Raw genomic sequence first — 23939 nt, 5'->3', positions numbered from 1 at the left:
GAAATAAATCATTTTCATTAAGAGATCTGAAATATTACAAATCCCCAAAGGAGAAACACAACGCTACATAAACCAATATTTTAGAATCCACCACCATTTTCGATTATTTATATATCATGTCTAGGCATATACTGCTGACAATACATTATTCGGGAGGCTGGTTCATGCATATTTGTTCTATGGGTCTTATCTCCCTTGTGAGTTACAAAAAAGCAGAATGCCTACCATATTGTCTTATATATGTCAGGTATTAAAAATATATTTGTTGAATTGATCAACAAATGAATATCTTACAGACAAAACCATCTAAAAATTAGAACTACATTAGTGCTTAGTACATGGTATGTTCTCAAAAGTTTGTATCCAACTTTTAAAAAAACTTAAATCCCTCTCTTCAATATAAATCTAACCGAAATCAAATACCAAGCAAGGACTACTTCTTATTTCACACACAGCACAGCACCATGCAAAATCACACAGGTTGACGGAGTACTTATGAAACTGAATAAACAATTTCCAGAATTTGTTCATATAATCACAAGCATCCAACATGAAACAAAGCTCAGAAACTACACAATGGTACTGAGATGTTGTGTTATTACATAGGGTTCACAAACTGAGTGCCTTAAAAACAAACAAGCAAAAAAGGCTGATTCCAGGTCTAAGGGAAATTAAAAACATCTTCTTGCATCAGAAAGTAGAGAAGTAATTAGAGATTGATGAGGACATATTAATAGGGCATGGAGTTGGCTTAAAAGGATTCCCACTAGCCAAATACTCAAAAAGAATAAAAATGATAATAACTTATAACATGTTTAATGTTTTTTTGAATCCCTGGGTCCAACTCTTGATGAAAACAATTCCACTTCTTATTTATTTATTTATTTATTTATAATTTTTTTTAACGTTTATTTATTCTTGAGACAGAGAAAGACAGAGCATGAACGGGGGGAGGGTCAGAGAGAGGGAGACACAGAATCCGAAACAGGCTCCAGGCTCTGAGCTGTCAGCACAGAGCCCGACGCGGGGCTTGAACTCACGGACCGCGAGATCATGACCTGAGCCGAAGTCAGCCGCTTAACCGACTGAGCCACCCAGGCACCCCTTTATTCATTTATTAATTCCAAAGGGGAAAAGGTACTTTTACTAAGTGATAAAACTCAGTATCACCAATAATGGGACAAACTAATATCACACCTCCTATTGAAATTCAATGGAAATACACAAAATCATCTGCAGCATTCTTACCAAAATAAATAAATAAACAAACAAACAAACAAACAAACAAATAAATAAATAATGTTTAAGCTGTATTATGAACAAACAATTAGACAAATACAGGCAACTGGCCTGGACTTTTAAAAAATGTCAACGCCAGGAAAGAACAACAAAAAGGCCTGGAAAACCTGTATTAGGTTAAAGGAGATTTAAGGAGATATAAATACAATGCCTGGCTTTTGACAGGATCCTGGATTTTAAAACAAACATCTCTAAATAATATTATGGGGTAACTTCAGAAATCTGAATTTGGAGGTGGGGCGGTGCCTGGCTGGCTCACTTGGTAGAGTGTGCGATTCTTGATCTCAGGGCTTTGAGTTCGAGCCTCACTTTGGGTGTAGAGATTACTTAAAAATAAAATCTTCTTTAAAAAAATTGAAATTCGCATAGTATTCGTATAGGATTTTATTGGACTATACACTATGATATTTATTGTTACTATCTGTTAATTTCTTGATTGTGATAAAAGTATTCTTGTAGGAGGATATACCTGTTCTAAGAAGAGCCATGTTAAAATAATTGGGGGTAGGGGCAACTGGGTGGCTCAGATGGTTGAGCATCTGACTTTTTTTTTTTTTTAACGTTTATTTATTATTGAGACAGAGAGAGACAGAGCATGAACAGGGGAGGGGCACAGAGAGAGGGAGACACAGAATCGGAAGCTGGCTCCAGGCTCCGAGCCATCAGCCCAGAGCCCGACGCAGGGCTCGAACTCACGGACCGTGAGATCGTGACCTGAGCTGAAGTCGAACGCCCAACCGACTGAGCCACCCAGGTGCCCCGAGCGTCTGACTCTTAATTTCGGCTCAGGGCATGATCCCTCGGTCGTGGGACTGAGCCCCTCATTGGGCTCCACATTCAGTGTGGATTCTCTCTCTCCCCCTCTCAGCCCCTCTCTCTGGCTCATGTGGTCTCTCTCTCTAAAAAAATAATAATAATTTTATATATATATATATATATATATATATATATATATATATATGCAGTGTCATGATATCCCATTACTGGTGATACTAAGTTTTAACACTTAGTAAAAGTTACCTTTTATTAAAAATAAAAATAAAACAAGAAAGCAAAAATGTGGCAAAAAATTAACAGATCGTGAGTCTACATCAATGGGAATATGGATGTTCATTATATAATTTTCATCTTTTCTGTAAGTTTAAAATATTTTTCAAAATAAAGTTAGAAAAAAATAAGTGATACCTTCAAAATCTACAGTTTGAACACATTCATAATATTGACATTTCTAATATCACTTACGCTGAATTGGACCCATTTTTGTTCTTGTAAAATAACAAAAACACAGGCCTAGCCTTAAGTGTATCTTCCTTTTTGTACTTTTAGTACTTAGCACAGCACCTGACAGATAAATAGCAGGTGCTCAAGGAACACGTGCTGTTTCTGCTAAGCCATTCGTAGTTGTTTGACTTTAGACAGGTTGTTTCCCTTCCTGACACTTCAAATACTTGATCTGCAAATTCTGGGAAATATTACTAACTTGCATACAACCCACAATATTACCAAAAAGACTCAAATAATGTTAAAAAAAACCACTTTTCAAAATACTGTGCAAAAGTTATTACTATTTCTATCTCTAACTATACTCTTAACGTTTACTATTTTAATTTTTCAAAAATTACTTCTAAAAGTCTTACATTCATTTGAGGTATTTAGGGGAATAAAGCCCTGGGAAATTTATCTAGCAATATCACAAGTATATCTCTCAGTAACTTTTTTTTCTTCTTTTTTTCTTTTAACGTTTATTTACTTTGAGAGAGAGATAGAGAACAAGCAGAGGAGGGGCAGAGACAGAGCAGGGGACAGAATCCCAAACAGGATTCGCACCATCAGCACAAAGCCCAACGTGGGGCCCAAACCCACAAACCGCGAGATCACGACCTGAGCCGAAATCAAGAGTTGGGTGCTTAACTGACGGAGCCACCCAGGTGCCCCACTATTTCTTTTTTGACACACACAAAAAAATAGTATTTCAATGAAAGTTGAGTACACAGCACAGCTTTATAAGAGTTTTGCAATAGTTTGTAATAAAGTAGATTAGAAGCTCAAAAGAAAAGGGCCTGCTTTCTTGGCTCTGCCATTCACAAAAGCAACTGGACCTAGACAATTGTATAATATATGTTCATATATTAATAGATGTATATGAAGAATCACATAATGGGAGATCGCTAAAAAGTCATGAAACAAAGAGACAACCTAGAAACTACAATACCTCCTTTAAACAGGATAGGTCAAAAAAAATAATTTTTTGTTTGTAAATCACTCATTCCTAATCACTCAGCTGGACAGCTAAGGAAAAGTACTGGAAACCACTGTAATCAAAAGTGAATCAGAAATGAAAAGATAACAGCTCTGAAATTATAATGGGATCAAAGGGAAAGTATGATTTTTCAATTTGAGTTCTTCGAAGGCAAAGGACCAGATCCTTCATTTTTGCAACCTCACTGCCCGGCATAATCTCATATACCTGGTGAACAACTAGTAAATTTTTAATAAAAGCATTAAAAATGCAACATTTCCAAAACACAGATGTTATATAAAATTCAGTATATACAACTTATACCTACATTTGACAAATAATAAGGGTGTTTTCTTTAAAGACTAAAGATATAGTTAAAACCTTATGACACATTAAAAGCTTATACACCTAACAAACAAAACCCTCCAAAAGTTAACTTGTCTCTCAATTTGGAGACAACCAGTCATATTTGCGTTTTATAACACAACACAGTAAATCTAAGTGTCTCACTATCGTATGGTATCACTTTCATTTCTGAGTTTGAACTATAAAAGGAATCTGATAACTAGCTAGCAAGCAAATTATGACTTCTCTACCACTGTTTTGTTTTGTTTTGTTTTGTTTTTTTGTATTTGAGAATGGAGGAAAATCTTGTCCAGATCAAAAATCCTATGAAATTCCATGAAATGGTCAATGTAAACTTGTACTGCTTTCAGGTACACAAACATATATTCACGTAGGAAAAAAATCTTGCTTTAAAGACTGTCCTTTCGTAATCTGTAAGGTATTACTTGCATCATAAATGTGCAAGGTATTATTTGCACAGTTGAGCATAGCAAATTACCAGATTTTATGTAACTGAAACTGCAGTCCAAACTTCCCAACTATGTGCTTACTATCCCTTTTCCTATATTACCCACACTACATTATATTAAAATATTTCCTTAATTTAAAATAATTTCAGCCCAAATACCCAAATGAAGAAACCTGATCACCCACACTGATGTATTCCAAAACAACTGTGTATTCATGTTATCACAATAGATATAAAGTTGGATGGCTCAGTAGCCCTATCACGTTGTTTTCAATTTCAGACATTAACAACAAGTAAATGACGGAGTAGTCCTAAGCTATCTGGAAGTGCACCTCATCAATAAAATTAAACACAACAAAATTTTGTTAGACCTACTTTGAAGTTTGGCTTGGATCTCATGCTCTTCACATACTGCACTAATCCACAAATTTCTCACCAACTGCTGCCTCTTCCCCACCCCTGGAATTCACTTCCTGTTCACCTTTCACCCTTAAGTATGCATGTTAGAGGTCAACAGCCTTAAAGCTACTGTTAACGACTGGAGTTTCTGTTACTCTGATTCTTGGCAGGCTGTGCAGAGCTCAACTCTTCTACAATACAGTACAGAGTTCAGTTATTAAGATCATATTTTAGAACTAGCTAATATTCCATGAATTTCTCCATTCAAATAGAATATTGTAATCCTGAAGACATGACAGAAATGTCAAAGCCAAAAACTAGTCCACTTGAACTGGGAAAAAAAAAAAAAGGAACTAAAAGGGAAATTCCTATACATAATTTCTATATTGTGTTCTGGCTTAGACAATAGGAATTCTGAAACTTCTTATAGGCAATATGCCACACCAAATGCATAAAGATTTAAGCATACTGATCAACAGAAGGATGGTATAAGATTTTTAATCACTTCAAGGAGACGATCTAAAAACTTCTTAGTTTTTTCTCTTCCTTTTGTCCAGAGTATAAGTGGAGTGACAAGTTTTTTTTAATTGTACACACACACACACACACACACACACACACACACACACACACACACATATATTTGTTGGTTTTTTGACTTAGGAAAAGTTACCACTAGGAGAAAAAAAAACCTAGGAAAGAGCTTGGGATCCTCTGAGTTCAATTGAGTATAACAACATATAGCAAATCCCTTTAGTTTTACATAGGTTTTTTCCCATTCTTTTTAAACACAGTTTATTAGTTTTTTTTAATGTTTATTTTTGACAGAGAGAGAGAGAGAGAGAGAGAGAGAGAGAGACAGAGCATGAGCGGGGGAGGGGCAGAGAGAGAAGGAGACACAGAATCTGAAGCAGACTCCAGGCTCTGAGCTGTCAGCACAGAGCCCGATGCAGAACTCGAACTCACAGACCCCAAGATCATGACCTGAGTCGGTTGGACGCTCAACCGACTGAGCCACCCAGGCACCCCCCTTTTTTTTTTTTTAAAAACTTTCCTTCTACACAAAATTAGCTATGTTTCTGCTTAAGAAATGTGTTCCAACAGATTTTTACTTAAGTGGGGATCCTTACTTAAGTGTAAAAATAACCATAACATATTTGAACATACAAGACCTCCATATAAAACTCTCTTTCTCTTCATCTTTTCCTAACCAAGCATTCTACCACCATCATCATCGCCCTCTGGGGGTGGGAGAGGGTGCCATATAATTAAAGATTTTCATGCTTAATAGAATACATTTTAACTATCTGGAAATTTACTTATGTTTAATAAGTTCCCTGACATTGTTGGATAGCAGAAAAGCTGTCATATTTCTTTCTCTTTCTTCATTATTTGTAATCACCACTCACGAGCTAAACAGGCAATATGAATGATATGTCCTGCAATGAAACCCAAAATTACAACTGCAGAGTCTTAAGAGTTGAAAAGAACCTACCAATTTAGTCCATCTTACACCCACTATAGGAATTCTTTCTGTGACACATCTGAGCCATTCTATTTACCTCCTTTCATTGAAAGGAACTTCAAACTTCTTCCTTAGTATCAAATGATAATCCACTTTTCTGTGACTTTCACTTAGCAGGCCTAATTCTGACCTCTAACGTTCTTTAAACACTTGAAGATAATGATCACATTTATCTTTAGAGCATTTGTTGTTACCTTCTTATTATACAGTTTTATTAAAAATGTCTCAACACTCTTGGAAGCAATAGCTATTTTGGTTTATTTCTCTTTGTTCTGGGAGTGTTTTTCCCTTTGGTAATGGATAAACTATTTGCCAACATGGCCAGAATACATGAGATGCATGCTCTTTTCCACTTAAAGATTCTAAAGCAAGTTTCTGCCTCATCAGTAGGGTAGATTTTTGAAAGGGGGAGGGGATGAGTAGGGAAAAATCATTTAGTATATTATTGTTACATATTACAATGTACTAACATACTTTGAAGGAAAGTAAAAGTGGGTAAGACAACAATATAATGGACTTAAACTTGGTTTGAATCCAGTCTGGCCACTGGCTATCTCCACACTAGCTGTGTGTGTCACTTGGGGTATATACTATTTAATTTCTCTGTATTTCAGTTTCCTCCCACAGAAACTCAAGGAAATAACTGTATCCAAATAAAAGGAGTGTTGTGAGGGATCCATGTATTACTGTATGCTAAAGTATTCAGAATACTGCTTAACACAAAGTAGGTACTCTACATGTTAGTCATTATAATATTTGCTATTGCTACACATCTATTTTAAACTGAATTGTAATGGTAATATATGCAAGAAAAATATAAATATATTTTAATTAAACATGATTCAGATTTTTCCAGTGCTCAATAATAACCTTATTTTTTATGTGGTACTTTTAGCAATCTTGTAATGGTTAAACTATTCAGCCATTCAAAATCATTTTAAGAAAACAGTTAATGACTTGAAAAATGTCTGCAACATAGTAACTGGAAGGTGAAAAGAGCCACTTGCCAAAAAGCATGAACTATAATGACCTCAACTTTATTTCTTAAAAATGCAAAAATATGTAGGTGAAGGACAGGGATGAGACAAACAACAGATCTCACTGGAAACTCATACAGCAAAATATCAACAATGGCATCTTTGGTAGTGGTATTACAAGTAACATTAAAAAAAATTTTTTTTAATGTTTATTTATTTGGGGGGGAGAAAGAGAGAAAGTGTGTGTGTGTGTGTGTGTGTGTGTGTGTGTGTGTGTGTGTGGTGTGAGCCGGGGAGGGGCAGAGAGAGAGAGGGAGACACAGAATCTGAAGCAGGCTCCAGGCTCTGAGCTGTCAACACAGAACCCGATGGGGCCTTGAACTCACAAACTATGAGAACACGACTTGAGCCAAAGTCAGTCGGTTAACTGCCTGAGCCACCCAGGTGCCCCACAAGTAACTTATTTTTAACTTGTTTGTTTTCTATATGGTCCAATTTTTTAAAAAACCACATATTAAATTTTTTATCACAAAAAAATTCATTGTTTTAAAATGTGTCTGACATAGGCTATTCAAACAGGTGTTTCTCTACTTTGTTTAAAAACCTTCCCTATCCTTGGGAAGAAAACGAAAAATTCAAGGTACTAAATAAAGTAATAAATTCATCACAGTATGAAACCAACAAGGAATTATGTACATCCTAAAATTATATTTTTTGTTTTGAATGCTATTTCAGCTATCCACATATTTTACACGGCTATCAAACTTACATTAAATTGAATTTATAAACATTGAGAGATCACATAATGTTATTTCTACTTTACAAAGAAGACAAAAATGAAAGATTTTGTGTTACAAAATAGCAGAAGGTGTCTGTCATAAGAGAGCAATGAAAAGTTTATAGCATTTTTTTCTCGAAATTCCTATGCTCTAAAAATTACACAGGAAAATAAGCTAGTATTTTCTTTATGTTTAGTGAGTACTTACATTTAGGAACACTTGCTATAGCTTCTTACCCTTTTTCTTTTCTCTTGGTAAAATTCTAGAGTCAATTATATAAGAAATGTTCTCAGCAATATTCACTGTTTTTAATGACTGACACAGACTTCAGAGTACTTACTTCAAGATATTTGAAATTATATCCACAACCGCCTGACCTCAGTTGGGACATAAGAAAAAGCAAGGCTTAGAAGTATTCTTTACATATCCAACACTCTCACTGAAGCTTTCTAGAATTCTGAATAGAGTGCCATTATGAATTTTCACACATTAGGTTAAAGAATATCTTGTTTTGGCTATAATAAAATGAATCTCATTTTTTTTATTTGGATAAGCCAAAAGTTATACCACATAAGAGATTATTTTTAATCTCTAATGTCTATATACATTCAACTATGCTAATTTAGTCTGAAATGAAACTACTGCAATTAAGAGAGACAGTTAAAAAAAATCTAAAAGAAAAAAATTTATTTCCAAAGAATCTGGGGAAAGACCATAATAACGTAAGAAGACCTACTCATTAATACAGCAATTTTTCTATGTAGTAACTATAACCATTCAGAACATTCTGAAAATTACATAGCCAAAAAAACTTGTAATCTCCACCAAAATTTATTAAAATTACACATATTAAATCAAATTTCACGTATTTAGGATATGTGACCTATGATTCAGTACATATAAAACCTATATACAATTCATAAAACTCAGTCATAATCATCCTCCACCTTCTCTACCAAATCCATCCCTCGTCTTCACCCCCACAACCAACAACTCCCAAATATTATTAGCACTAAGAAATAATAGGAAACTTGAGAACAGCTTTTTGATAAGTCAACAAAATATTCCAAACCAACTGCCTTTTACCTGTTTTTGAACACCTAACATAAAGAATGAGATGTTAGCAAAACAAAAACTCTGGAACAAAAAGGTGAATGGATTTAAACAAAGCCTTATGAATGTATCAGTAGAGGAAGATGGTTTATGAAAGCATGGGTCTGAATGGGTCTGAAAAAAATTTCTCTGAGACAATACTATCAACATGCTAGCAAAAGGGACTACTTTAGTTACTTATATTACCCTTTATTCATTCCAGATCTATAACTTCTTTTAAAGCCAACAGAAATGTTTAGAAATACATGAATTTAAAAAAAAATTGATGACAAGGCCCCTAGAAAAATAAAAGTAAACAGTAAATAAATTTTGGGCTTCATAACGTCAAGTATACACTAGACAACATGACTAGTCCAACTAGTCAGAAATCTGCATATTAAGTGGACAGATGACCCTAGGTTCAAGCAGTAGAGGTTTTTCCCAGGGTCCTTCTAAAGAGGATGCTTGGTCCTCTTCCAGTAGAGGGAGCAAAATCATAATATTCTACTCAGGCTACAAAAGAGAAGGGAGGGTTTATGACTGACTTTTAAATATGTTAAAATCTATCTAAACATTTCAAAAAAATGTACTGAAAATACCACTTGAAACAAATAAAATCAAGCTAAGGGAAAAAAATAAAGATTTTTATCTTCTTTAAACACTTGAAAGCTCTGAAAGGAATGAATGGTCCCTACATGTTTAATTTTAAGTACTGTGATATATGACATTGTCCACCAAATCTCACAGGTAACCAAGGAACTGAAGCATTTTAGAAATCCTGAATTTAACGTGATTTCAGACAAATGATAAAATGTTACATTAAATACCTTTTTATTATAAAAGCAACATGGTAGCATGACAAAAACTATAGAAAACAAAGTATAATTGTACTACCCTGACTGAAAGAATCTATTTCAATATTTTTTTCATATGCATATTTTCATACTGCTATGAGAAAAAGCATAATTATAAAAATGTTTATTAAGTGCTTACTACGTACTAAGCATAGTTCTAAGTACTTTTACATATTATAACTTTTTAAATCCTTACCAAAGCTCTACTACGTAGGTCCTGTTATTATTCCACATTTGAAAGGTAAAGCAAATGAGGCACATAGAAATTCTATAATTAGCTAAAAGTCACACAGCTAGTATTAACAGTAGCTAAGATTCTAACCCAGGTAGTTTGGTACCTGAGCCTGTACTCTTAACCACTTTACTGTGATCTTAATTTTGAATTATACTTTTCCCACATCATTAACATGGTATTCGGTATTAGTCTTCAAAGTCTTTTTAATGTTTGTGATAGTCCACCTAATACACTATGATAATAAACTATGATGCTTCCAACTGTCCTGTATAGATAGCAGAAGATAAATATCTTTGGATATATTACTTTTGCCACGTTTGGGGTATTGTAATAAAGTATTTTTATATTCAAATATACAACCTAGTTGTTTTCCAAAATACCTGTATCAGTTGACAAAGGTCTGTAAGTTCCAATTTCACCATAAATTCACCAGCATTAAGCATTAACATTTTTTTCTAATACATAAAAATGAAACCACACTGCAAACTGAATTATTAAAGTTGTATATTATTCTGAATGTTTTATTAGCTCAACTTACCTTTTTATGAAATTTCAGCTCCTATGCTTTATCCAGTTATCAACTGAGGTCTTAAAAGTTTGCTTATAAATTTATATGAGCTCTTTATAGAGTATTAACATGATAAACATTGCGATAAAACGTTCCCAGTCTACTGTTTTCCTTCTAATTATGGTTAAGTTTTCCTTTTTGATAATAAATTGTTTCATTAAAGGCAATTATAATTGAAAGCTACAAAAAGGTCTTAAAACCTGACTATTTTCTAAATATAGAAGTTAACGTATTGCTCTGAGCGCATCAATGAATAATTTCCAAATATAAGACCGTTAAAGCAACAAAACCTATGTCAAAATATGCATATTCACCTAATAGAATGACTGAGTTTGAGCAACCTTGGATAGGTCTCACATAAAATTAACTCAATGAGTAAAAGTCCATCCTACCCCAAATCATCAAAATAAAAGAGCTACAAACCTGTCGCTGTAAATATAGGCGATTTCTGTCATGTAAATGCTGATGATTCGAAAGTGATGAATGCCAACTGCGAACTGGACTGTGCAACTGAGTTTGAGCCATCTCTGAAGGCCGAGTTACCAGATGTGAAGTAAACTGCCGTTCAAGGTCATGATCTAAAACATGACTTGAATGATCCTGTCCAAATGTTGCCTCATCAAACTGGGGAAGGAGACCCTCCTGCAGGAGGTCTTCTGGGTCAAGTCCCGTGAATGGCTCAGTTTGAGACTCTACTTGATGAAGTAAATTCTCTTCTAAAGATGAAAAGCCATTAGTTTCTACGTGATCATTGAAATGGCCCATTTGAGTTCCTGAGTCAACAGGATCTGGGAAGTTCATGTGCACAGGAGATAATTTTGAATTGCTATAATTACCCTGAGGATGTGATGAATGCAACATTTGGAAATTACTTGAATTCAACGATGTATTGGGATTTAGCATATGCTGAGTGGAGTCTTGCTTGATTCCCCTATGAGGTGAAAAGGAATTACTTCCAGTAAAATCTGATAAAGCCTGATTTGTATGATTAGGTGCAAGAACAGCAGAGGACTGCAGAAGACTGTTGGGTGAGACGTGATTACTGGAAAAGGAATAATGTGAAGAAAACTGCTGTGAATTACTGACAGAACAAGAAGTCATATTTGGAGAAGGTCCATTAAAATTCCCTTCTTGGTGATTGCTACACTTGAGGAAGTGTACTGAAGGGTTTGATGTTTGAGAAAATTGCTGCATTGAAAGAGACTGTTGCGACGTAGATGCATTCGTAATTTGTGATGGGTGGCTAACACTGACTCTGTGTGGACCAGAAACATTAACATCCATAAAATTTTTAGACTGGCTAAGAGAATTTTGCCCTGGGTTAAGACTGTTTCTGTTTTGCTGTGAGCGTAGTGAAGTGCACTGTGTTTGTTGTTCACTGGCCTGAAATAAGGCAAAGTCATGGTGTACCACAAAGCTTTTATTTGGATGCATAGGGTGAGAATGTCCTTGTTGGTGGAAAGGAGACCCATTTTGATTTGAAATGCTGGTAGCTGTCTGATGGCCCCACATTGGACTGCCATCTGCTACATCTGGAAACAAACCATTGGGTTGGTTTGGGGGATGGATTGGAGAACAATTAAACTGAGAGTGTGGAGATAACACGTGTTCAGCTGGGCTACCAAAAGGCTGATTGACCTGGTGAAATTTCATTGAATCAAACTGATTTAACTGCTCATAATCAGTTATCTTCTGATGTGTTGGAGTACCTTGAACATGGTTGAGTGAGTCTATGTGCAAAGGTTCAAATTCTGCACCCAGGTTCAATTCATCGACTAGTGAAACAGGTCCTGGCTGTACAAATGCATCATCTGACAAACCTTCTAAGGTCTCACCAAAAAGATTGGCATCATCAAAAAAGTCCATCATTGGATCTGTCATCTTGAAAAATCCAGTGACGATCTGAGCTGTTCACTCCAAATGAAGTATATTCAGCTTCTCTGTAGTAGATACTATTGGATCATTTCCAAAGGTCATCAACTAATCCGAAACAGGTCAATGTTCATTATTGCTCTAGATAATGACATGTCATGAAGTGTCAGAATCCTAGGAAAATAAGAAAAAGCAATCCAAGTTTAATGATGAGTATTCATTAAAGTTCTACAAAGTTTATATATGATTTTAAAAACCTACAATCTCAGTGTACAGTATTTTTTATAGAATAATTCATTGCAAAAAGCTCATTAATATTCCTTACAAGGAAAAAAATGGTGGTGCATGGGACATGACTATATGTATTTAAAAGTAATAGTGCATATTACTTTCATTTTGAAGTTCATATATTTTGATAGAATGTAAACTTGAGAATGGTATGTCAGACTTTCACTTAGACCATGAAATGGCCATCACTCCCTAGCATCACTCCCTAGCAGCTTTGGCATGCATAAAAAATGTATGTATTACACTTGAAAGTAATGTTAAGATAGCTGACATCAGACCTTCTCAGATTGGCCCAAATGAGATGAGTTAGCTATCTGGTCAGTTGACAGACCATGCAGACAGGTGATAGGTTGGGGATGTTCCCACATATTGCTACCATGGTCCCCTTACCCACCCCCATGGAAGATGAGCCTTCCTAAGAACCAACTGATTTAGATATCCATGTAGCAAAAGCAAGCACCTTCCTGTTAATAGTCATATTCATTACTCTGTCCCTAAGTCTCCCCCCTTGTCCCAGTAGATCATTTGGAATACAAATATTGCTTACTTACTAAACTGTGCAAATAAATGTGTGGTGACAATCAAACTAAGGCAAAAATAAACAGTAGCAGCTTGAGCTAAGCAATAAATTAGTCTTATGATAGTCTTAAGAGAAAAAATGATTACATTTATGTAAATATATGTATATATACACAAACATACACGCTACTTATGTGTGGAAAGGATCTAATGGGTTACTCATTAACATGAAATGGCTAGCTAATTTTCTTCTAGGCCTGTATTATTCCAAACATTTTTTCATAAAGGCAATTTATGGCTCTGCCCTACTGTCTTACACAGAGAACCACAAATGGAGGTTCCTGCTCCTCTACATATTAGTTTATTTAAAAATTAGTAAAGGCCAGGGGCGCCTGGGCGGCTCAGTTGGTTAAGTGTCCAACTCTTGCTCTCAGCTCAGATCATGATTGCATGATCATGGGGCTTCAAGCCCCATGGCTTGGGTTCAAGCCCCACTGGCAGTGCGGAGGCCGCTTGGGATTCTCTCTCTCACCTCTCTCTCTCTCTGCCCCTCCCTTACTTGCGCTATCTCTGTCTCTCTCAAAAAAAGAAAGAAACTTAAAAAAAAAATTAGCAAAGGCCTAAGAAACTTTTCCAGAACTTCTATTTTGGGAGGTCCATATTAGGAAATACAAATTTCCTAAACAAAATGTTCACTATTTTAATGTAGAAATACTTTTGAAAAATTCTGAAAAGTAAAACCTACCGAAGTCTATATTAATTGTAATTAGAAATTGACTCATTGTTAAGCACAATGGTATCCAAGTGCTTTAACAAATATATGATTTTAGAAATGAAATACAGAAAAAAATTATTTTTCTAGATTTTATAATTGTGAGATGGAACAGATGAAGGGCTATGTGGTCTGCAATGAACAAAGCCATTAGAAAAATATAAGGTAGGTTAAATCACTTCTCTGGAGCATATCTTATTTTCAGCTTCAGACTCCAGACTAGGGAACTTTTATGTATACCTAAGTCATTCATCAGGAAATCCGTGTCTTATGCTTTTATATGGATGTATGATTATCAAGAGGAACATAAAATGAGATACAATGAAAGTTACCAAATCCAATACATCATCAAATATGAGATACATCATTACCTGATATAACATGAAGAAAAAAAAATGCCGTCAATTAAACTATGGCACTATACCACTTCACATTTTTATTTTATAATGAACGAAATGACCTTTTTAAAGGTTTTTAGACTTAGTCTTATTCCAAAGGATCTGACAATTTCTTCTGCCTTGAGGTACTCTGCTTGGTCCATAAAGCACTTGATTGTTGCTCTGTAAGTAAATGTGGAATTGCTGTCATTTCTTCAACAAATATTTGCTTCACTAATATTAAATTTATGCTCTGCTACTCTGTTTCTGTGCCTCTCTACGTAATCAATGCCTTTGTGGTTAAATACTGAAAAACAGAGTATATTTGTAAAGATATTTTAAATAACAAACACATGTGGTACTATCATACATAGCCCAACTGAGGCGATGGCAAGATAAAGAACCATGACTAACTTTGTGTACACACAGACAACGACTCCATGACAGCCACCTGGGAAATACTGACTGAGACACATCCCAATTTCAGAGATATTAAAGGGGGAAAAAATATGCATCTTAGGATTAACTTCTTAAATAATGAGAATGTATTACTTCAAGAGTTCAGAACCCAGAACTATAAAAATCTACTGCCCAACTGAATGTTGACAGATATGACATTAGTTCATATAGTTCTATTTACTGTGATAACAGTGAACTTAAATATAAATAAACATAAAACATTATTAATTTATACAGATTTACTATATGCTTATACATTTGTTCTTAAAAAAAACAGTTAAAGAATTTTTAGGAAACTGCTCTGGAAATAAATATATATCAGAGCAGTAACAAAACAGTCCATACAGGAAAGAACTGGTACAGTCTTTGCAATTTTGTACATGATGGTAAATTATGCTAAAGCAGAGTGTTTTCTACATTTATATAACCTGAAGCTTAACAAAAATATGGGAGAAGGAGACATTTTAATTAAGAAACCAAGTCTAGGGGCACCTGGGTGGCTCAGTTAGTTAAGCATCCGACTTTGGCTCAGGTCATGATCTCATGGTTCATGGGTTCGAGCCCCACATCAGGCTCTACAGTGACAGCTCAGAGCCTGGAGCCTGCTTTGGATTCTGTTTCTCCCTCTCTCTCTACCCCTCCCCTGCTCACGCTCTCTCTCTCTCTCACTCAAAAATAAATAAAACAGGGGTGCCTGGGTGGCTCAGTCGGTTGAGCGTCCGACTTCAGCTCAGGTCATGATCTCGCGGTCTGTGAGTTCGAGCCCCGCGTCCGGCTCTGTGCTGACAGCTCAGAGCCTGGATCCTGCTTCGGATTCTGTGTCTCCCTCTCTCTCTGCCCCTCCCTCGCTCAGGCTCTGTCTCTCTCTCTGTCAAAAATAAACATTAAAAAAAAATTTTTTTTTTAAATAAAACATTAAAAACAAAAAGAACAAGTTTGCCATTTTCTCATCCAATAAACATTTATGGATAAACAACAACCTACACAAAGTCGATGATAAGTAGTAATTGATACCTGAGGGAATTTAGACATGTAAACAGAACATTATCAGCATGTTACTTGTTTTTTGCTAAAAGTAAGTACATAAGAGGAACATCTAATAATGTAAACACCAATACTATACTAAGAAGATACAGATTCCATATGTGATAAGATATATGTAAGTAGTCGACCTTAGTTATAAAAACTGAGACTGAAGGTGAACTACGAAAAAATGCACAAAAATCTAATAAAGCCACGTTTTCTGATTTGAACAGTTTATTCTACAACTGACACAAGGCTCATTTAACATCTAGTGTCGTAATTTATTCTGTAAATGTACCATTTTCTAACTTTATGAAAATATCACATCAAGCTTGTTTTAACTTGTTGTTTAATTAGGCAAATATTTATGGACTGTCTATTATATCCAAAGCAACTCTGTAGAAACTGCAAAAGTTTCTGCCCTCAGGAAGTTCAGAATTTAAATGGAGGAAAAAGGGGGGAATGGCACGAGAAAAACACAGTACATATTGAATAAAATATGGTAACTGTCCTAAGAGAGGCACAGGTTCATCGAGAAGATAATTTATAAAAATAACATTTTTGGCAAGTTATTCAGGAAAAACTTCTTGGAACAGTTAGCATTTGAAGAAGTCTTATTAGAAAAGGACTGGAAGGGAAGGTCAAAGAATTCAGGAATAAAGAAATAGCATGAAGGAAGTAAGTACAGTATGACCATTGCAGAGGGTATATAACAAAGGAAGAAAAATAGAAAATAAAGGCAGAAACGTTGGGAGTACTGCTGTAGGGGGCCTTATCGATTAAGTACATTAAAAGAATACATATGGGGGACGGAATTCTTCTAAGGTTGAGACAGTATTTAGAATCAAAATGAAATTACTTCTCTATCTTCATTTCTATATTTACTGGATGCCAATGACCTGAGGATCAAACAAAACGGATTCAAACATCAAAAGGAGAGAATCCCTGCCTTCACAAAGTTCATAATCCAGAGGGGAAGAAAACACATAAACACATAGTGATATATGCCTTAGCAGAGATGTATACACAGCACTATGTTATGGTGGCACAGATTAGATCGCAGTTAATTATTTCTGGAGAAGATCGGCAAAGGCATAGAGATGAGCTAACACTTGAACTGGGCCTTAAGAGTAAAAACAAAATCACTGAATATGAGTTCTGAAACAGGATTTATGTATATAAACATACTTCAATTGTAAATTGACTTCCTCAATATCTAACAGTTGCTTTCTTTCCAAGACATCTCTGTATTCTCCAAATAAATCTCTCAATATTTTTCTACTAAATGAATTAGTCTTCCCAGTAAATTCTACACATTAAGAGTCTCATCCCATTTAATACGAAGAGCACTGATCCCTACCAAATTATTCGTTTTCTATTAAGTCATCTCTTCAGCATTTCTATACATTAAATTTGTGCTACATTAATTTTTACTTTGTTTATGAGCTACTCATAGCTATTTCAAATTTATATTTGGAGAAAATTCAGCTTCAGAATCACCTGATTCAACTGTCTAGTAACCTGTGCATACTACAAATAACACTCCATTATAAATCTGTATTATGTTTCTTTTTATTTTCTCTCCACTAGACTATATACCCTCGGGAAAAAAAAGGAACACCTTTATCATCCTCGTATCCTTAGTATGTTGCCTAGCTTAGTAGGCACACAATAAATTTTTGCTGAATCAGTGGATGACTGCATAAGAATTAGGAAGAACATGATCCCTAAAACGAAACATAGACGAGAGTCCTGCCTCTTCCACTTCCTAGCTGTATGATTTTGAGAAGATCACATACTATTTGTTTTCATCTGTAAAAAACAAAACAAAACAAAACAAAAAACCCAAAAAACAGAAAACAAATAACATAACAACACAAACTATTAACTACAGTCCTGTCTGCCTCAAAGGTTAATTATAAAGTACTGTATTAAATAAAGGAAGCAGTAACCCCTATTAAAATAGGAAACAGGTGTTTTACAATCCTTTCACTCTCTTGCATTATTCCTAAAACTGGCAAGGACACAGTGGAAACACTACAAGAAATGCCCAGAGGTAAAGGAGGACTTAGCATTTAGAGAACTACTCAATAGTGTAGTGTGGCCAGAGCATACTACTAGCCAAAACAGAGATGTTGAGAGGCAAGCAGAGGTCAGATATCTAAGGCTTTAAATTAGCCATGTTAAGAAATCTGGACTTTATCCTAGAGGCAATAGGGAGCTATTTCACTGTTCAAAATTTCTCTGGCCTAACACTTGATTAACTTTTTTACTGTGGCAAAATTTAAAGTTATTTTTGGATAGCAAATAGCAACTCTCTCAATAACAGTGACCAAAACACTTAAGTTGTACCTAGAAATATTTATCTGTCATTTTAAAGAATATCTTTACTTGGCAAAATAAAAAGCTGGCAAACTTCAATTTACCATTTCTTTGTTTAAAAAAAGAAAAAAGAAAAAAAAAGGTCTATCAACTTCTAGAACAGTTCCTGTTAAGGAAACTACTTGAATATCTATTAAAAATTTCTTTAGAAGTTCAATTTTCCTCCTGCCTTCCTAGGCATGTACTTTGATTGTTTAAAACAAACCTAATTATGACAACCTTCAAATTCTTGAAGACTTATGTCTCCCCTACAGCTTCTCTTTTCAAAGCTATCAGCAAAAATTTTTCCAGCTTATTGAAATGTGAAAAATCCTATATAAAAAATAAAGAGATACTAGAAAATACCCTCAGATGAATAAAAATGAAAACACAAGCAAAAGTTATGATGCAGCAAAAGCAATGGTCTAAGGGAAATTTATACTTGTAAACAACCGCATTAAAAAAAATCTCAAATTGATAACCTAACTGTACACCTTAAAAAAATAAGCAAACTTGGGACACCTCGGTGGCTCAGTAGGTTGAGCACCTGACTTTGGCTCAGGTCATGATCTCGAGGTTCGTGGGTTTGAGCCCCGCCTTGGGATCTCTGCTAACACCTAGGAGGCTGGAGCCTGCTTTGGATTCGATGTCTCCCTCTCTCTCTGCCTCTCCCCTGCTCACACGCTGTCTCTCAAAAATAGACATTAAAAAAATTTTTTTTTAAAAGCAATAAGCAAACTAAATGCAAAGGAAGCAGAAAGAAATAATAGAGCGGAGATAAATGAAATAAAGAAGAGAAAAACAAAAGAGGAAAATCAATTAAATTTAACATTAGTTCTCTGAAAAGATCAACAAAATTGACAAGATCCCAATTACTAAAAACAGAAACAAGAGAGGATATTACATATCTTATAAGGCTATGGAAGTACTGTATAAGTCCTTTTTATATAAGAATAAGTCCTTTTTAAATAAGAATAATATGAACACTACACACCAATAAATTGGATAAACTTAGATGAAATGAACAAATTACATGTCATGTAAACTACAAAAATTGACTCAAAAAGAAACTGAAAATCTAAATAGACCTATAACAAATAAGATTGAATCTGTAATCAAAAACTTCCCAAACTTCCCTGGACAAAAGTCCAGGACCAGATGGCTTTAATATTGAACTCTACCAAATACTTAAAGAATTGACACCACCAATTCTTCTCAACTTGTTCCACAAAAATAAAAAGGTAGAAGTACTTTCTAACTCATTTTGTGAGACCAACATTATGCCTGATAATGAAGCCAAAGACATCACAAGGCAAAAAACTCAAAACCAAAAAACAAGACACTAAAGACTAATATCTCTTATAAACATAGATGGAGAAATTGTCAACAAAATATTAGCAGACCAAATCCCACAGCATTGTATACATATATGTACATATACGGTGTATTATATGAAAAAGTGAGAATTATCCTACAAGTGTAAGGGTAATTAACATACAAAAGTCAATCGATATAATACACTGCATGAATAGACAGAAGGTAAAAGAACATCATCATATCAATTGATGCAAAAAAAGCATATGACAAAATCTACTACCTTTCCAGTGCCCTTTCATGATAAAAACACTTAATAAAATAGGAATAGAAAGGAATTTCCTCAATATGATAAAGGCCCTATATAAACAACTTAACACCTAACATCAAACTCAATAGTAACAGAATGAAAGCTTTTGTCCCCAAATCAGGAACAAGACAAGGATGCCCACTTTCACTACTTGTATTCAACGTAGACTGAAGGATCTAGCCAGAGAAAACAGGCAAGAAAGTAAAAGAAAAGCCACCTGAATTAGAAAGGAAAAGGTACAGTTATCTCTGTTCACAGATTACATGATCTTGTATGTGTGTAGAAAACATACACACAAACTGTTAGAGCTAATAAACAAATTCAGCAAAATTGTAGGATACAAATCTATGCAGAAAAACCAGTTGTATTTCTGTGAGACAGTAATCAACACTATGTAAAGGAAATAAAGAAAACAATTCCATTGGGGGACCTGTCTGGATCAGTTGGTAGAGTGTGTGACTCTTGACCTAAGGGTTGTGAGCCTAAGTCCCACATTGGGTGTGAATAAAATAGAAAGAAAGAAAGAAAGAAAGAAAGAAAGAGAACAAGAAAGAATTACTTAAACATAGAGATTACTTAAAAATAAAATAGAAAGGGAAAGAAAGGAAGAAAGAAAACAATTCCATTTACAATAGCATTAGAAAATAAGATACTTAGGAATAAATTTAATGAAAGACATGTAAGATGTGTACACTGAAGACTATACATTGTTTTGAAGACAAAACACTGCTGAAAGGAATTAAGGTAGATCTAAATAAATGGAAAAACATCCTGTGTACATGGACTGGAAGACTTAATATTGTTGAGATGACATTAATACCCAAAGCAATCTACACATTCAATGCAATTTCTATCAAAATTCCAATGATTTTTTGCATATACAAAAAAAACTCATCCCAAAATTCATATGGAATTTCAAGGGACCCAGAAGAGCCAAAACAATATTGAAAAAGAACAAAGTTGGAAGACCCACACTTCCCACTTTCAAAACTTACCACAAAACTACAGTAATCAAAACATGTGGTATTGGCATAAGGATAGACAATATAGACTGATGGAATAGTAGGGAAAGTCCAAAAGTAAACCTTCACATGGTCAACTGATTTTTGACAAGAGTGCCAAGAACATTCAATGGGGAAAAAATAGTCTCTTCTACAACTGATGTTGGGAAAACTGGAGAGCCACATGCAAAGGAATAAAGCTGAACTCTTACCTTACACCATAAAAAAAATCAACTGAAATATATCAAAGATCTAAATTTAAGAGCTAAAACTGTAACACTATTAGAAGAAACCATAGGGGCAAATCTTCCTGACTCTGGATTAGCAATGGTTTCTTAAATATAATATCAAAAGCACAGGTAATAAAAGAAGAAAAAAAAGATAAATTGAACTTCATAAAAATTAAAAACTTGTGCACCAAAGAATACTATCAACAGAGTAAAAAGACAACCCACAGAATGGGAGAAAATATTTGCAAATCATGTATCTGATAAAAGTTTAATATCTAGAATTTATTATTTCTAAAAAAAATTTTTTTTAACGTTTATTTTTATTTTTGAGACAGAGAGAGAGCATGAACGGGGGAGGGTCAGAGAGAGGGAGACACAGAATCTGAAATAGGCTCCAGGCTCTGAGCTGTCAGCACAGAGCCCGACGCGGGGCTCGAACTCACGGACCGCAAGATCGTGACCTGAGCCGAAGTCAGCCGCTTAACCGACTGAGCCACCCAGGCGCCCCAATATCTAGAATTTATAAAGAACTCCCAAAAACTCACTACTATACTCAACCCAATTTTAAAATGGACAAAGGACTTCAATAAACATTTATCCAAAGAAGATGCAGGCATGCCCAATTAACAGAGATATTCAACATCAGTCATTAGGAGAACGCAAATCAAAATCACAATAAGATTTCACTTCACAACTACTAGGAATATTATTTTAAAAATGAAAAGTAACAAGTGTTTGAAAAGATGTGGGAAAGTTGGAATACTCCTACATTGCCATTAGTAATGTAAAATGGCACAGCCACTATGAAAAAGTGTGGTTGTTCCTTAAAAAGTTAAAGAATTACCATATAACCCAGGAATTCTACTTCTAGATACAAACTATACACCCCAAAGAATTAGAAACAGAGACCCAAATATTTATATGCAAAAGTTCATAGCGGCATTATTCACAACAGCCAAAAGTTGAAAACAGTCCAAGTATCCATCAACAGACAAATGAACAAAATCTGGTAGATACCTAAAATGGAATGTGATCCAACCATAAAAAGGGGATAGAGTTCTGATACCTGCTACAATGTGGATGAACCTAGAAAACATTATGCTAAGTATAATAAGTAGACACAAAAGGGAAAATATTATATGATTCCACTATACAAAATATTTAGAATATGTGGAATAGGCAAATTCCTAAAGATAAAAGGATTAGAGATTACCAGAGGCTAGGGAGAGGGAAAAATAAGGAGTTATCTCTTAATGAGTAGTTTCTGTTTAGGGAGGTAGGGAAGAAACGGAAGACAGTAGTGAAGGTTACACAATATTGTCAGTGGAAATAATGCCACCGAATTTTACACGTAACACATCAAAAATTTAATTTAAATTTAAAAATATTTTTTATTAAAGGGTACCTGGGTGGCTCAGTTGGTTAAAGGACCAACTCTTGATTTTGGGGCATGGTTGTGAGATAGAGCCCTGCGTCAGGCTCTGCACTGACGGCGAAGAGCCTGCTTGAGATTCTCTCTCTCCCTCTTTCTGCACCTCCTCTGCTCACTCATTCTTGCAAAATAAACTTTTAAAAATATTAAAAACAATTTTATTACGTTTCATTATTTTTGAGAGGCAGGGAGAGACAGTGCAAGTGGGGGAGGGGCAGCGAGAGAGGGAGACACAGAACCGGAAGCAGACTCCAGGCCCTGAGCTGTCAGCACAGAGCCCGATGCTGGACTCATGAACTGTGAGATCATAACCTGAGCCGAAGAAGGACGCTCAACCGACTGAGCAACCCAGGCACCCCTTAAAAAATATTTTTAATTAAAAAAGCCAGACATGTTTTTTCCTCAAGGCCTTTGCACTTGCTATGTACAGTCTTCTTTCATTTCATCCAGTTCTTTCCTCAAAAGTAACTTTCTCACTGAGCCCCTTCTTGACCACCCTATCTAAAATGTCACCATTTCCAGGGCACCTGGGTGGCTCAGTTGGTTAAGCGCTGACGCTTGATTTTGGCTCAGGTCCCGATCTCACAGCTGGTGGGTTTGAGCCCTGTATTAGGCTCCATGCTGACGGTGCAAAGCCTGCTTTGGATTCTCTGTCTCCCTCTCTTTCTGCGCCCCCCCCCCCCCCGGCTCACTCTCTCTCTCTCTCTCTCTCTCTCAAAATAAATAAACATTAAAAATAAATAAATGAAATGTCCCCATTTCCTGTCCAATACGGGATATTCCCTTCCCTGCTTTATTTTTCTACCTTAGCACTGGCTAACATTCTATATATTTTACATATTTATCATGTTTAAAGCTTATGCTTCCCATAAAATGTAAGTTCTACATCGAAAATTTTTATATGATGTATCCCTAGTACTTATTATATAAGTATATAATAAGTATATAAAATATAGTAAGTAGTCAATAAACACTCATGGAATGGACCGATTTTTCTTTTTGGTTGGGGAGAGGGAATGCTACATAAGGCAGAAATTGTTTTTGTTCTTTTAAAAAATCTTACATGAAAGTTTTTTTTAAAAAATGGCAACACTGGTTACCTGGACATTGGAGTTTATGGTCCATGTAAAAAATATTTTTTATTTTTAATTACGGTAAAACATATATAAGCAAAAAACTTACAACCTTAATTAACCATTT

At 35.0% G+C, this 23939-nt stretch overlaps 1 protein-coding gene across 4 annotated transcripts in view; it reads right to left on the bottom strand.

Moving 5' to 3' along the window:
• Positions 1–12839, bottom strand: part of CHD9 (chromodomain helicase DNA binding protein 9) — a 156175-nt gene extending 143336 nt beyond the window's left edge. For 2 of the 4 annotated variants that reach the window (XM_043599197.1, XM_043599199.1), the window contains exon 1: positions 11205–12839. In XM_043599197.1, coding sequence (XP_043455132.1) covers positions 11205–12662 — 1458 coding nt within the window. In that variant the 5' untranslated portion in view covers positions 12663–12839. The remainder of the gene's footprint in view (positions 1–11204) is intronic. The other 2 variants (XM_043599198.1, XM_043599200.1) reach the window with 1 other exon arrangement.
• Positions 12840–23939: the final 11100 nt, after the last annotated feature.

Source organism: Prionailurus bengalensis, chromosome E2, assembly GCF_016509475.1.
Source record: "Prionailurus bengalensis isolate Pbe53 chromosome E2, Fcat_Pben_1.1_paternal_pri, whole genome shotgun sequence".
NCBI classification, from domain to species: Eukaryota; Metazoa; Chordata; class Mammalia; order Carnivora; family Felidae; genus Prionailurus; species Prionailurus bengalensis.
Note: the sequence above shows the minus strand (reverse complement) of the source record. Positions and strands in the feature narration are given on the sequence as shown.